A 13,803-nucleotide genomic window follows, 5' to 3' on the forward strand; every position below is an offset into this window, starting at 1 on the left:
GTAAAATGTTACAGTCACTTTAGAAAACAGCCTGGAAGTTTTTTAGAAAGCTAAAAACACATATGTCATAAAACCTAGTAATCCCACTCTTAAGTGTTTACTCAAGAGAAATGAAAACATAAATCCACATAAAAACCTGTATATGAATGTTCATAATGACTTTATTCAAACTGCCAAAACCTGGAAAAAAGACAAATATACATCAGCCAGTGACTGGATAAACTACTCAGCAACAAAAAAGGAACAAACTACTGACAATACACGAAAGAAGTGGGCTCAAAAAGCTGCAGGCTATCATGATTCCATTTGCAATTTATGACATTCTGGAAAAAGTGAAACCACAGGGACAGAAATCAGATCAGGGGTTGCCAGGGCCTGAGCATGAGAGAAGGGGATTGACTACAAAAGGAGACGAGGACATTTTTTTGAAATATTCTGTATCTTGATTTTTGGTAATGGCTATACAACTGTAGGCATTTGTCTAAATTCATAGAATTGTAATTTTAAAAAGGTAGATTTTATTGTACATAAATTATACCTTAAAGAACTTGACTTAAAAAAAAAAAACTAAATTACCAAAGTACTGTCAAAAATGTGGAGCAAATAAAACTCTCAATTAACACTGAAGAGTAATACAGAAGAGAATTAAAACAGCATGTCCACAAGGAAACTTGGCTATATGGTAGCTCATGAGTTAATATTTCTATTCCTGGTTATATGCCAAATGGAGATAAGTACGTATGTCCACTAAAAGACACACATGAGAATGTCTGTAATGGCTTTATTCACTAACACCCCAAAATGGAAACATGTAAAGATATATCAACCATGAACTGAATAAATAAATTCTGATGCGTTCACATAGTAAAAATGAACTAACACTACATGCAATAATATGATGAATCTTACAATAATGAAAGAAGCCACAAGTCAAATAGTAAATATTGTATGGCTCCATCTATATGAATTTCCAAAATAAATAAAATTCAACTTATGGTGATAGAACTTGGAATAGTGGTTCCTTTGGGGAAGGATCAGAGATGGGAGGTGATATACGGGAGGTTTCTAGAGTGCAGGCAACATTCTACATCTTAAGCTGGGAGATGTATTCATTTGTTAACATTTATTTCCCTGTACACTCAGATTTATGCCCTTCTTTATGGACTAGACATCAAAAAAAATTTTACACAAAACAAAAAAATCAGGTGGCGGGATGAATTTGGCCCATAGGCTATCATTTGTCAACTCTTGGTATATATAGATGGTAAGATTATAGGAGAGTAATTTTTTCATTTTATTTCTCTATCTTCTCCAAATTTTTTATACTTAATTATGTATTACTTATATAAAAACAAACTTTTTAAAATAATAATTTTAATACTATAATCAAAGTATAATGGCAAAAAGGCCATATCACAAAGACTCTAAATTCTTCTTGCAAAATCAGCCATGTCTACTTTGGACAAATGAGAGGTTTCAAGTGCAAAAGGAAAAATTCACCAAGAAATTAAAATTTTCAGCAGTCAGTGTTTTAGGTAACCAGTATAACAACAGTACTCTAATAACACTACAACTGATAACAGTAATAATATCAAATTATGGCCCACCAGTTAGCTAATCTTTGCCTTAATTAAAAAAAAAAATAGCAGTTGCTATCGTCTGAATCCCCCCAAAACTCATATGTTGAGATCCTAATGCTTGATGCTATAGCATTAGTACGGAGGGCCTTCCGGGGTCATGACAGTAGAGCCCTTATGAATGGGATTTATGCCTTATCAGAGGCTTCAGAGACCCTGAGCCCTTCGACGATGTGAGCCCACAGTAAGAAAGCACTGACTACGAACCAGGAAGAGGGGCCTCACTAAATATGATCATAGCAATGTCCTGATCTTGGACTTCCAGTCACCAGAACTATGACAGATAAATTCCTGTTGTTTATGCGCCACCCAGGCTGTGGTATGCTCGATACAGCAGCTCAAATGGACTAGGATGGGGATAAACTATTAAAGCATATGATGCCCGTATTATTAACTAAAACATTATTGGAAATCAAAAATTTTTGTATGTCTTAGAATGCAGGGGTAACCCTTAAAAGGACTGTGATTTAACAGCCATTCCACCTTTGCCTATAACAAAATTTTCTCATTACATGAAAAAAGGTCTAAAGTCTTAAAAATTACGGTATTTATGGGGGGAGGGGTGGGATGGGTTGAGAGACTGGGATTAACATATACACATTACTATGTATAAAACAGATAACTAATGAGATTCTACTGCAGCACAGAGACCTCTACTCTGTGCCCTGTGGCGACCTAAATGGATGGAAATCCAAAAAAGAAGGGATGTATGTATACGTATAGGGCTTCCCTGGTGGCTCAGATGGTAAAGAATCTGCCTGCAATGTGGGACGCCCGAGTTCAATTCCTGGGTTGGGAAGACCCCCTGGAGAAGGGAATGGCAACCCACTCTAGTATTCTTGCCTGGAGAACTCCATGGACAGAGGAGTCTGGTGGGCTATATGGTCCATGGGGTCACAGAGTCAGATATAACTGAGCAACACTGACATGTTTACATAAGGCTTATTCACTTTGCTACACAGCAGAAACTGACGGTAGTGTAAAATAAGTACACTCCAATAATAAAAAATAATAACAATAAGCCTTAATACCAGGTAGAGTAATTCTTCCCACTTTATTGTTTTTTTGTAATTATTTTTAAGCTATCCTAGGGCCTATGATTTTCCATATAAATTTTTAAATAAGCTTGTCTATCACTAAGAAAAGTCTTGCTGAAATTTTGGTAGAAATTGTATTTAGTCCATAGATGAATTTGAGAAGTGACACCTTTATTCAACTGAGTCTTCCAATCTAAGAATATGTTATTTCCCTCCATTCAGTTAGGTTTTCTTTGATTTCCTCTGTTAATGTTTTATAATTTTCAGCATATAGATTCTGTACATGTTTTTTAAGTGTAAATCTAAGTATTTAACTTTTTTGTAAAAAACTAATAATATTAATACTATTGTGTTTTAAAAAACATTAAGGTATTTACAATTTAGAAAATCCAATTCTCTTGTAGATAGATAACATCAAAGAGCAGGGAGAAAAAAAGTTAGCAAATTGAGAGAGCTGGACTTGATTTATAGCTGGATTAGGCCCTAATATTCCAAGAAAGGACTCCTAGTGACTTCAGGAACTAAAGTGCTGCTGCTGCTGTTACTATGCCAGCACTCACTGAGTTCTCTCTATGCCGAGAGCTTCACATACCTGGACTTTATTTGATCTCAATAACCCTACGAGTATTGATAGAACTCCTCTTCCTTCACAGTTAAGGTACCATCAATTTCACCCCAAACACTCCTGGTGACTACCACCTAACCAACACTTTTAACACTGCCAACACTCAAGCTATCCTTTTTGCTTACTTGGATGGTGGTATCATCCATTGTCTTAATTGCGTTCTCTGCCTCTGATTTCTTCCTTTCTAATTCATCAGGTCTACTGCAGCTGCTTCATCCTCTTAAAACACAGCTCTTGACTTTCATTTTTTCTCAAAAAAGCTAGTGTTCCTTGACCACCTCTCTCAATTTCACCAGGTTCTCTTCAAAGAGAGAAACATAACATACAATACAGCTACCATTTACTGAATGCTTACTAAGCATCACTCATTCATTCTGCTGTTCATTTTTATTATCTATTGTATTGAAGGCCTACCAGGTATCAGATATTATTCTAGGCACTGTGAATGCAGCAGTGAACCTAAGAAGCAAAAACTCTGCCTTCATGCAGCTTACAACTCAAGTGGGGGATGGATAATAAGCAAATAAATAAGATACAGTATATCAGATGGAGGTGAGTGCTATAAAGAAAAGTAAGGCAGAAAAGGACAATAGGGAATGGTAATGAGGTGTGATTTAGAAGTGTGGCTGGGGAAACACTCACTGAGAAGGTGACATTTGGGCAAAAATCCAAAGCAAATGCAAGGACCAGCCATGAGGATATCTGAGGGATGATGATCCCAGGCAGTAAAAGTTCCAGAACTGGGAATACCTCACATTCAAGCCACAGCAAGGAAGCCACTATGACTGCAGCAAAGTGAGGAAGATGTAGTAAGAAAGAGAAGACTAGGGCCAATCAGATGGCATGTACAGCGGAGACTGGAACAGCACTGTAAGTCAATGATACTTCAGTTAAAAGAAGAGCCAAGCATGACTTCAAGGATTTTAGACAGAGGAACTGGTTAAACAAAGGGGCAATTTATCAAAATGGAATATCAGCAGATACTTTGTAAGTATCCAAGTAAATCTGTTAGTTAAGCAGCTGGATATACACCTTGGAGTTCAATGTCTGAGTCCACACTAAGATATCTGGGAGTCATCAGTGTGGAGATGGTTTGAAAAGCATGAGATTAGATGAGAGCCCCAGGGAGTGAATGTAGACAGAACTGAGCCTTAGAGCACCAACATTTACACACTTAGAGATGAGGAAAAAACAGGGAGAGGCCAAGAAGGAACACCCAACAGGTAGGAAGAAAGCCTAGAAAAGTAATATTATCAGAACTGGGAATTAACCACTGAAGTTAACAATATGGTGGTTACTTATGACCTTGACAAGAACAGTTTTGGAATAATGATGAGCTGACAAAGGCTGACTGGAGTAGGTTCAAGAAACACTGAGATGACAGGAAGTGGAGACAGTGAGTATAGACAGGTCTTTTGAGGACATGTAGCCATACACTGACCCATGTGCTTCACAGGTTAATTAGCAGACAATTCTCTTAATCCCCACACGAATCCCATGAAATAGGAACCATTTATTATTCCCATTTACAAATGAAAAAAAAACAAAGCTCAGAGAAGTGAAATAATTTAAGGCCAGAATCTGTGAGTGGCAGGACCAGGACTCTAAACCCAAGCTTGTCTAGTTCCAAAGCCTAACGCTAGCCACAGTGATGGAGCCTCTCAATCTCTGGGAGGAAACAGACAGGACCTATCCTATTCCCAAAGATTCCCCAGTGCTTGACAAGGTTCTATATCTAAAGCCAGCCCTTCTGGGGCCACCAAGGCAGGCCCCATCTTCCTCTGTGAGCTTGTCAGCGAGGTCATCACTGCACCGACCTGAGTTAGGCAGCACTGATCCTTTGCCGTTCTTCACATCCACCACCCAGGTGGCTTCTTTACCCCCAGGGCCATCCTTCACCTTGAAGGCAAAAATACCACCAATTTTCTTCACAAACTGCTCTCCTTCCTGGAAAGAAAAACAACACAGAGTTATATTAAGTTCACTCCTCTGGCTTTGCTCCCAAATTAAATGTTTAAACAGATACATGACATGAGCTGCTGGGCAGCAGGCAAGTCCCCAGGCTCCCTTAGGCTCTTTCACCCAGAAAATCCGAAAGGCAACTAGGCAGCAACTCCCTCATCTGCCAAATCTTCTGATTAAAATGGCTTTCTGGATACAACCAGTGGAAGGACAGGGGGATTGGGGAGTGGGTGGCACAGCAGCACTTTCTATTGCAATAGGCTTCATTTGTCTCAATAATTTCTGGAAGATCCACTCTGGCCTCTCAAAACATAGGAACCCTACCCCTTCTTTTTTTCTAGCAGGTAAATTCCTTCACATATATGTTTGGTGTTCCACAATCAGACTTTAAAGATAAGTGGTTCAACTCATTTTCTGGATTAGTATAAAGAATTATACGAGTAATATCCCATCCACCACCTACTTTTGGATCTTGGGGAATGAGGCTGAAAAAATAACCTCAGATACATATCTCTGTAGGGTGGTTTCCTTTCTCCTTCCTTTTTCCCTTCATTCCCACTCTGTTTCCTCTTTTCTTACTGAAATACTGATTGACTGAAACCATGACTGTCACCAAACTTTGTTTCAGGCTCTATAGAGTCAGAAGGGTAAATGATAACACACTATGATCTCTATGATGGATGGCAGCACAGAGGACACCCTAAGCCTCACACACTCCCTCTGAAAAAGCACACAGACACAATAACTTCATTGCAAGTAAATATAGCATACTGCAGAAAAATAGAAAATATTGATAAAGAAAAAGAAAATAGAAATCATTCACAATTTCATCACCACTTAAGAAAATAACATTTTGATATAAATCCCCTCTATCTTTTTTTCTCTGCATATATACTTTTTAAATGGGATCACAGTGTATACTATACTAATTTGTAATCCACCTTTCAGTTTAATATATCTATCCTTACTACTGTGTCATTAAGAATTCTTCTACATAATTTTAAATGACTATACATAGTCTTTAATTGTAGAAGTTCACTATACTTTATTCTCTGTTGCTTGATGGGCTTCCCTGGTGGCTAGCTGGTTAAGAATCCGCCTGCAATGCAGAAGACTCTGGTTTGATTCCTGGGTTGGGAAGATCCCTTAGAGAAGGGATAGGCTACCCACTCCAGTACTCATAGGCTTCCCTGGTGGCTCAGCTGGTAAGGAAACCACCTGCAGTGCGGGAGACCTGGGTTCGATCCCTGGGTTAGAAAGGTCCCTGGAGGAGGACATGGCAATCCACTCCAGTGTTCTTGCCTGGAGAATCCCACGGACAGAGGAGCCTGGTGGGCTACAGTCCATGGGGTCGCAAAGAATTGGACACGACTGAGTGACTCAGCACAGCACAGCTGTTGCTTGATATTTAGGTTAGTCCTAATTTCTGGCTCTTAAAACAATGCTGTAAATAACATTCTTGTATCTAAGTATTTTTATATAAACTCATTTATATAAAGTTAAACTCCAAGAATTCAACTTTGCTAATTAATAACAATGAATTTGAAACAGCATAAGTTTGAATTCTTGCTCTGCCATGTACTTATATAACCCTGAGCAAGTTAATAAACCTCTCTCAATCTGTTTTCTTTTCTGTGAAATGGAGTTAATAATAGTAGCTATCCTCATAAAGTTGTACAGTACTTAAATACCCACAAAACACAGAGTAACTGCTCAATAAATGTTAGTATTTTTTCCCATTATTTCACTCTATGATCTGTCTGCTGTTCCTGTGCCAGTATTTTAGCTTTATAAATCTACTTTACTCTTTATATAGTAAATTTCCATGTGCATGTTATTCACTCAGTTGTGTCCAATTCTTTGCAACCCAATGGACTGCAGCCCACCAGGCTCCTCTGTCCCTAGGATTCTCCAGGCAAGAATACTAGAGTGGGTTGCCACTTCCTTTTTCAGGGGATCTTCCTGACCCAAGGATCGAACCTGGGTCTCCTGCATTGCAGGAGGATTCTTTATCATCTGAGCTACAGGGAATCCCAAAATTTCCATAATCTTCCAAATATTCTTCACTATGCTTGGATTTGTTACAACCTTTTTTTTCTTCTAGATGTACATTATAATCATTTAGTTAGTTTTTCACCCCAAAATGCTATTGGGTTTAAACAGGGTTACATAAAATACATGGATCTGTTTGATGGAGAATAATTACCTTATAATATTAAGTCCTCCCATTCATGAATATATCTTCAAGTTTTCCTTGAGGTCCCTTGGGAATATTCTGTCATTTTCCCCCCACATAAGCTTTTATACATTTCTTGCTAAGTTTATTCTTAGTTATTTTATATTGCTCTTGTTAGTAATATATTTTTCATTATATTTTTACTGAATTATTGCAAATATATGGAAAATACATTGATCTTTTTATATTTACTTTAGAACTTACTACCTTTTGAGTCTTACAATTTCTAATAGCTTTTACTTCCACTTTTTTTTTTTAGCCTTACATCCCTGCAATAATTTATATCCAAGATTCTTTCTTTTGGTTAGAAGAACATAATATTTGTTCTTCTAACAAAGATCTCAGTGTTTACTATGCTCAGGCACTGTGCTAACTACCTGAAATACTCAAATAATTACTACTAGATACTCACCTCTGTTTCTATGTAGGCAAGAGATACCGACCTAAGTTCTTTCTTTTTGTTGGGCCTTGTTTTTTATAACAAATTCACTGAGATATAATTTATATACCATACAATTTATCCTATTAAAGTATATAGTTTAGTGGTATTTTAGTATATTTGAAGTTGTGCAACCAACACCAGTATCTAACTTTAAAACATTTTCATCACCCCCAAAAGAAGCCAACACCCATTAGCAGTCACCCTCTACCTCACCATTCTCTCCTTCCACCAACCCCTGCCAAATACGTATCTACTTTCTGTCTTAGTGAATTTGCTTATTCTGGATGTTTCATACAAACAGAATTATACAATATATGATCTTTTGTGACTGGCTTCTTTCACTTATCATAATGCTTTTAAGGTTCATCCATTCTGAAGCATGTATCAGAAATTAATTCTTTTTCATGACCAAGTAATATTCCATTGTATGCAGGCAGCACATTTTGTTTAGCCATTCATCAACTGACAGCTGTTTCCCCGTTTTAACTATTATGAGTAATACTGCTATGGACATTGTGTCCAAGTTTTTACATGGACATAGATAGGCTCTAATTCATCTTAGGTTTACATTTAGAAGTTAAAATTTATGTTCTAAGGTGATGTGTAACTTTTTGAAGAATTATCAAACTGTTTTCTAAAGTAGCTGTATCATGTTACACCCTACTAGCAACAAATGAAGGTTCCAATTTCTCCATATCCTTATCAGCACTTTTGTCTGTCTTTTTTATTTTAGTCATCCTAGTGGGTGTGTCAATCTTTTTCCTGTACACAGATAATAAACCTGAACCTATCTGGAATCAACCATGGATCTTAGGATTCCAAAGAAGCTATTCTAAAATTATTGAGTCTAGGCCTACTTATTTCAACCTCCATGGAGGCAAATCGCACATGGGAGTGTCCTGAGACCAACTACCAACATTTTCTAGTTAAATCAAGAAACCAAAATGACTGTCAGATTTTTTTTAAGTGAAGGAGATAAATTCTATTATTTTGGTTCCCTTAAAAGATCTCAAATTATTTTAAGCTAACTCTAGGAAAAATGATTAATAACAATAACAATCTTTGGGCAGCTATAAAGTTTTCAAGTGCTTTTTTTAAGTGTTTTTTATATACATTATTTCTTTAATTTTCATAAAACCCTGTAAGTAGCTGGACAGGTATTAATATTAGCTCATTAGGCAGAAACAACAACTAGGGATCTAAAAGGTTAAGAACCCTTTAGACTATTCTCTATCCTATTGCCAACTAACCCACCTAATACAAACCCACCTAACACTAACATAAATATCACTTTCAGATTTGAATTTGGATGGCTCCCCACAGCCTACAGGATAGTCTGTCTTTATATATCATTCTAGAGTCTTCGTAACCTGAAGGATATTTATATGTTCTTACCTTCAGCCCTTTTTTCATCCTCCTCAGGGCTTTTTTGTTCTGACCATTTCGAATGCCATGAACATATGTGCTTCTGTGCCCTTACTTATGTCCTGTCTGAGTTCACTCACCTCTTCCTATTCTCCATTCCTACCCAACTTCACCAACTCAAGTCTCAGTTCACATGCTAACTCCTCTGGAAAGGCTTTTCTTTCTCTACTGGACACTTTGATAGCCCTTTGCACATAACCTACATGCAGGTTTCTTGTCAAAGCCATGTTTTTTTCCCTAGGAAATTTTTGCCATGTCTGTCTTACCACTAAACTTTAATATTCCCTGAGGGGTAGTGACATATGACAAGTAAGTAATACAACCAGAACTCAAATTCAGGTCGGTTTAACTTCAAATTCAATGCTCTTTCCATTTACTCATACTATATGGCAAAGTTGGTTACATCAATACTTCCAAACTTTAGCCTATAAAAGTAGTTTCTGTCACCATGCATAAATTAAAAGAAGGTTCAGAGTCTTTTCCACATTCCTTAAAATCCTTTATCCTTCAGGGTTCTGCGGAGGTAACCTAGAAAAGTAGATTAGTAATGCTGGTGTCTGGGCCACCCAAGAGCCAGGCCTCCTCTGGAGCCAACAGCACAGGAACAAACACTTCCTGCTGCATCTATGACATCTGCTTGCACAATGCCTCAGGAATAGTTATGGCAGACTCCAAGTTAGAGCAGGAAAGCACAGCAAATGTTTAGAAACTCTACCCGAATACTTGGAAATTTCTCCCACTTCCTTAAGACAGATGTAGATTAACTTTGTGTCTGCTGTTACTTTTGAGAACCAACTGATCCTCTTCGAATCCTTTAGCCAATAAGACATTTTCAATTGAAGAGGGAGTGAGAGAGGGTAAGGAAATGAACAAGGAGAGAGTTAAAAGTGTAAAGAAACTACACATCTTTTGTGAAACTGGAGATCACAAATAGTTCTAAGTGCCTCCTTACTTGAAGAAAAGTACTTCTTTTTGAGTAGCAAAAGGTCAAGGAGTAGGTCCTGTGGTAAACTGAATAGGAACAAAAAATACAGAATTCAAAGAAGGGCAATGGGGTACTGCTAACAAAGACAAAAATGGAAATAAAATCTCTTGCCAGATTTCTTTTTTCCTAATGCAGAAAATGTATGAATTGACAAAAGATTCCAATACTTTTACTTTCTGGCACAGCAAACATTTAGAAAACTGACAATCGTGAGAAGGAGAGAAAAAATAAGGGGACAAGGTCCACACAAGAGAGGTTACAGAGGGAGAAGAATTAAAATGGGAGAAAGAGGCAAACATTTGCAAAGTTAAAAGAATAGTGTGAAATAAAAACACCACTGTTTTGTTAATCCCAATAATGAAGTATTTAATGGTTGACATACAGACATACCAGATACTCTCTAAACTTTTTTTTTGACAGAATAATGGTAAAAAATGGGAAAACCTGGCAGAAGTAACTATCTTATGGGATACCCTGCAGGCAAATACTGATGTCATTAAAAAATTTTTTTTCAGGCATTAGCAAGTCCAACTTCATCTTAGTGGACACTTGTAATGAAAGAAATTTCAAAAACAATAAGCAGATATACTTTTCTACTCTTGGGAAAGGTTTTTCAAAAAACCAGTCAACAAAGCACTGGAGATAGGGTGAGGAAAAAACAGTCAATCTCATGAACTATCATTGAGTCTGTAAATTAGTAAGTACCCTCTTTTTGGTGGATATGTATCATGGCATTAAGTACCTAAAGATGAGTGCAAAAGGAAATTTATTACACCTTTATTTTTTGCAAGATTTAAATACAACCCAATGTTCATCACAAGAGACTAAACAGATTGTGATATTTATAATCAAACGTGTACTTCAGGTCATTAAAACTGATGGTAAGGGTTTATATCTATGAGTAAGGAACATACTATCAAGAAATAAGCTGGTTATAAAACAACAAGTAGACCAATGCAGGTGTATCCTTGCAAGATGGTGGCAGAATAGGTCTGCAAGCTGCTGGGCCAGTGCCTGCCTGCTGGAAACAGTCAACCCTGGCCCTCTCTACCTCAGGAAGACTGGTGATCATTATGAAAATTCTTGAAATGCAGGGTACTTTGTCAAGACATGTCAGTCACATTAGCTATTCAGTGCAATCACACCCACAGCACAATCATCTTAAGATGTTAAGAAATCCTTTGTGTTACAATAAGGGAGCTTCAAGATATGCACAAGATAGGCACAATGTCTTCACACTGTGCCTCTAACATGAGCGAACTTCACACTTTAAATGTTTAGAATCTTTTTATTTCAGCCCACTGGTCAGTTTCATAGATGTGTAAAATTAAAATCAATTATGAAATTCCAATGTCTTTAATGAAACAATGAAGTAAACGTCTAATTTTACCCAAGGGAACAACTCTCTTTTTGGAGAAAGAGTTACTATTAGGTTGCTTTAGTATGATTATTATCTATCAAGAACTAATTACTGAACATAAACATAGGTCTGCACATATAAATTTAAAAATTCAACATGTATTGTATGATCCTAGTTATGTAAAACTGTATATTCATATACACAGAGAGAATATCAGCTACTGTTAACACTTTAGAAGGCTCTCAGTAATGGCTTTTCAGGAGATGTTAAATTTTTCTTATTTGTATGTTTCTGTATAATTCTCTTGATGAGCTCATTTTTACAAGAAAAACAGATTTGAAAACTCTGAAAAACTCAAACGCAAAAAATTTCTTTTTAAAAGGACTTTTAATATTAGATGCTTTTGCTGCTGCTGCTGCTAAGTTGCTTCAGTCGTGTCTGACTCTGTGCGACCCCATACGGCAGCCTACCAGGTTAAGGCTCCTTAAATATTATTCTTTTGAATGATTCTAAGTAAGATCTTTTTAATCCAGAAGGAAATTACACCAAAACAGATTTTAATCCCTTTATATAACTCAAATCTGGAGATTTACATATCTCTGAATGCACTTTTACCAGAATTACAAGGAAGCCATAACAGACACTGAGAAATCTAAAATACACTCGATACTTGACAATATGATATAAATTTTCAACTTATACCACTTCATGGCAACACTCGAAATCTGTATCTGCTTCCATTAGCCCAGGGTCCTCCTGGTAGTATTTTACATAAATTGTACTTACATCTTCAAGCTTCTTCTCAATCTCCTTAAAGACAAGATTTGCCTTAAATCCATCAACAGCAGAGCTGGTTGGAGCAGCCTCAATTTGATGAGTTCTAAAAGAACTGAGGAAAATAATCGATTTCAATCCATGGAGCCACATAGGTACTACGTACTAGGTTTTTCAACATTTATATAGTAAATGCTGTATGTTAGTCGCTCAGTCGCGTCTGACTTTTCATGACGCCATGGACTCTACCAGGTTCCTCTGTCCATGGAATTCTCCAGGCAAGAATACTGGAGTGGGTTGCCATTTCCTTCTCCAGACGACCTTAACTACCAGGGAGCTTCCCGATCAGGGACTGAACCCAGGTCTTCTGCATTGCAGGCAGATGCTTTACCATCTGAGCTACTAGGGAAGCCCCCAAATGCTGTATGAATGTAGTAATTTTCAAAAACTCTAACAGAGATGTTGGGACTTCCACCCAAAGGAAATTGTTTTTAGGCCAATAAAACAATTAACCTTTTCTTCCCATTATTCAACAAATACTGATTGCTCGCCAGGTGGTAAGCACTGTCCTGAAAAAAAGGGTAAACCAATGAACCTACCCTCATGAAGCTTTTATGCCAGTGGGGGGAGACAATGAACATGCAAAAAAATAAAGAATACAGTTACTATGAAGAAAATGAGGCAGGTTAAGAGGATATAATGAAAGTATATTTATGTGTGTCGGGTGGCTTCTTTTAGAAAGCCTAATCAGATAGGCCTCTCTGGGGAGGTGATATTTAAATTAGGTCTTAAAATTTTGTAAATGAGTCTGTCATGTAAAGATTAGGCAGGAAAGTCAGTTCTACATTTGCAGTGTAAAGAATGGGATATAGAAACTAGCTTAGCAGTTAAAGGAAGTATAAGAAGGCCAGCATGGCTGAAGCAGGGCAGAGAAGGATCTAAGGTCACAGGAATGCACAGGGCAAGATAACAAGGGGCTTTATGTCATAGTTCAGAGTGTGGGTTTTAAGTACCATGAGAAGAACTGTAGGGTATAACCTGGAGAGTAGCACAATCCAATTTACATGTCTAAAAAAATAAATCTGACTGCCACCTGGAAAATGGACTATAAGAGGGCAAGTGGGGAGGCAGGGAGACCAATTTAGAGGCTACAGTCCCCCAGGCAAGAGACGATGGTGATTAAACAGGGTATAAGAGGAGTAAGCAGACGCTGGACTCAAAATTTATTTTTTAGCTGTAAGACATGAATTTAACAACATCTGCCTATTGGTTGTTTGTTACTTAGGGAACAACTACAGACAAATGACCTGATGTGGCAGA

The 13,803-nt window shown here is 37.3% G+C and overlaps 1 protein-coding gene across 3 annotated transcripts in view; it reads right to left on the minus strand.

Moving 5' to 3' along the window:
- Positions 1–13,803, minus strand: part of SCP2 (sterol carrier protein 2) — a 179,753-nt gene that overhangs the window by 74,302 nt on the left and 91,648 nt on the right. The window contains exons 13-14 of one of the 3 annotated variants that reach the window (XM_020871474.2): positions 12,496–12,598; positions 5,117–5,246 (exon numbers count right to left, since the gene is read on the minus strand). The exons of 1 other annotated variant lie outside the window; for it this stretch is intronic. In XM_020871474.2, the coding sequence (XP_020727133.1) occupies positions 5,117–5,246; positions 12,496–12,598 (233 nt within the window). Of the gene's footprint in view, positions 1–5,116; positions 5,247–12,495; positions 12,599–13,803 lie in introns of those variants that run through there. One more of the 3 variants, XM_070468149.1, reaches the window with a different exon arrangement.

The sequence above is a fragment of the Odocoileus virginianus genome, chromosome 5, assembly GCF_023699985.2.
Source record: "Odocoileus virginianus isolate 20LAN1187 ecotype Illinois chromosome 5, Ovbor_1.2, whole genome shotgun sequence".
Classification (NCBI taxonomy): domain Eukaryota; kingdom Metazoa; phylum Chordata; class Mammalia; order Artiodactyla; family Cervidae; genus Odocoileus; species Odocoileus virginianus.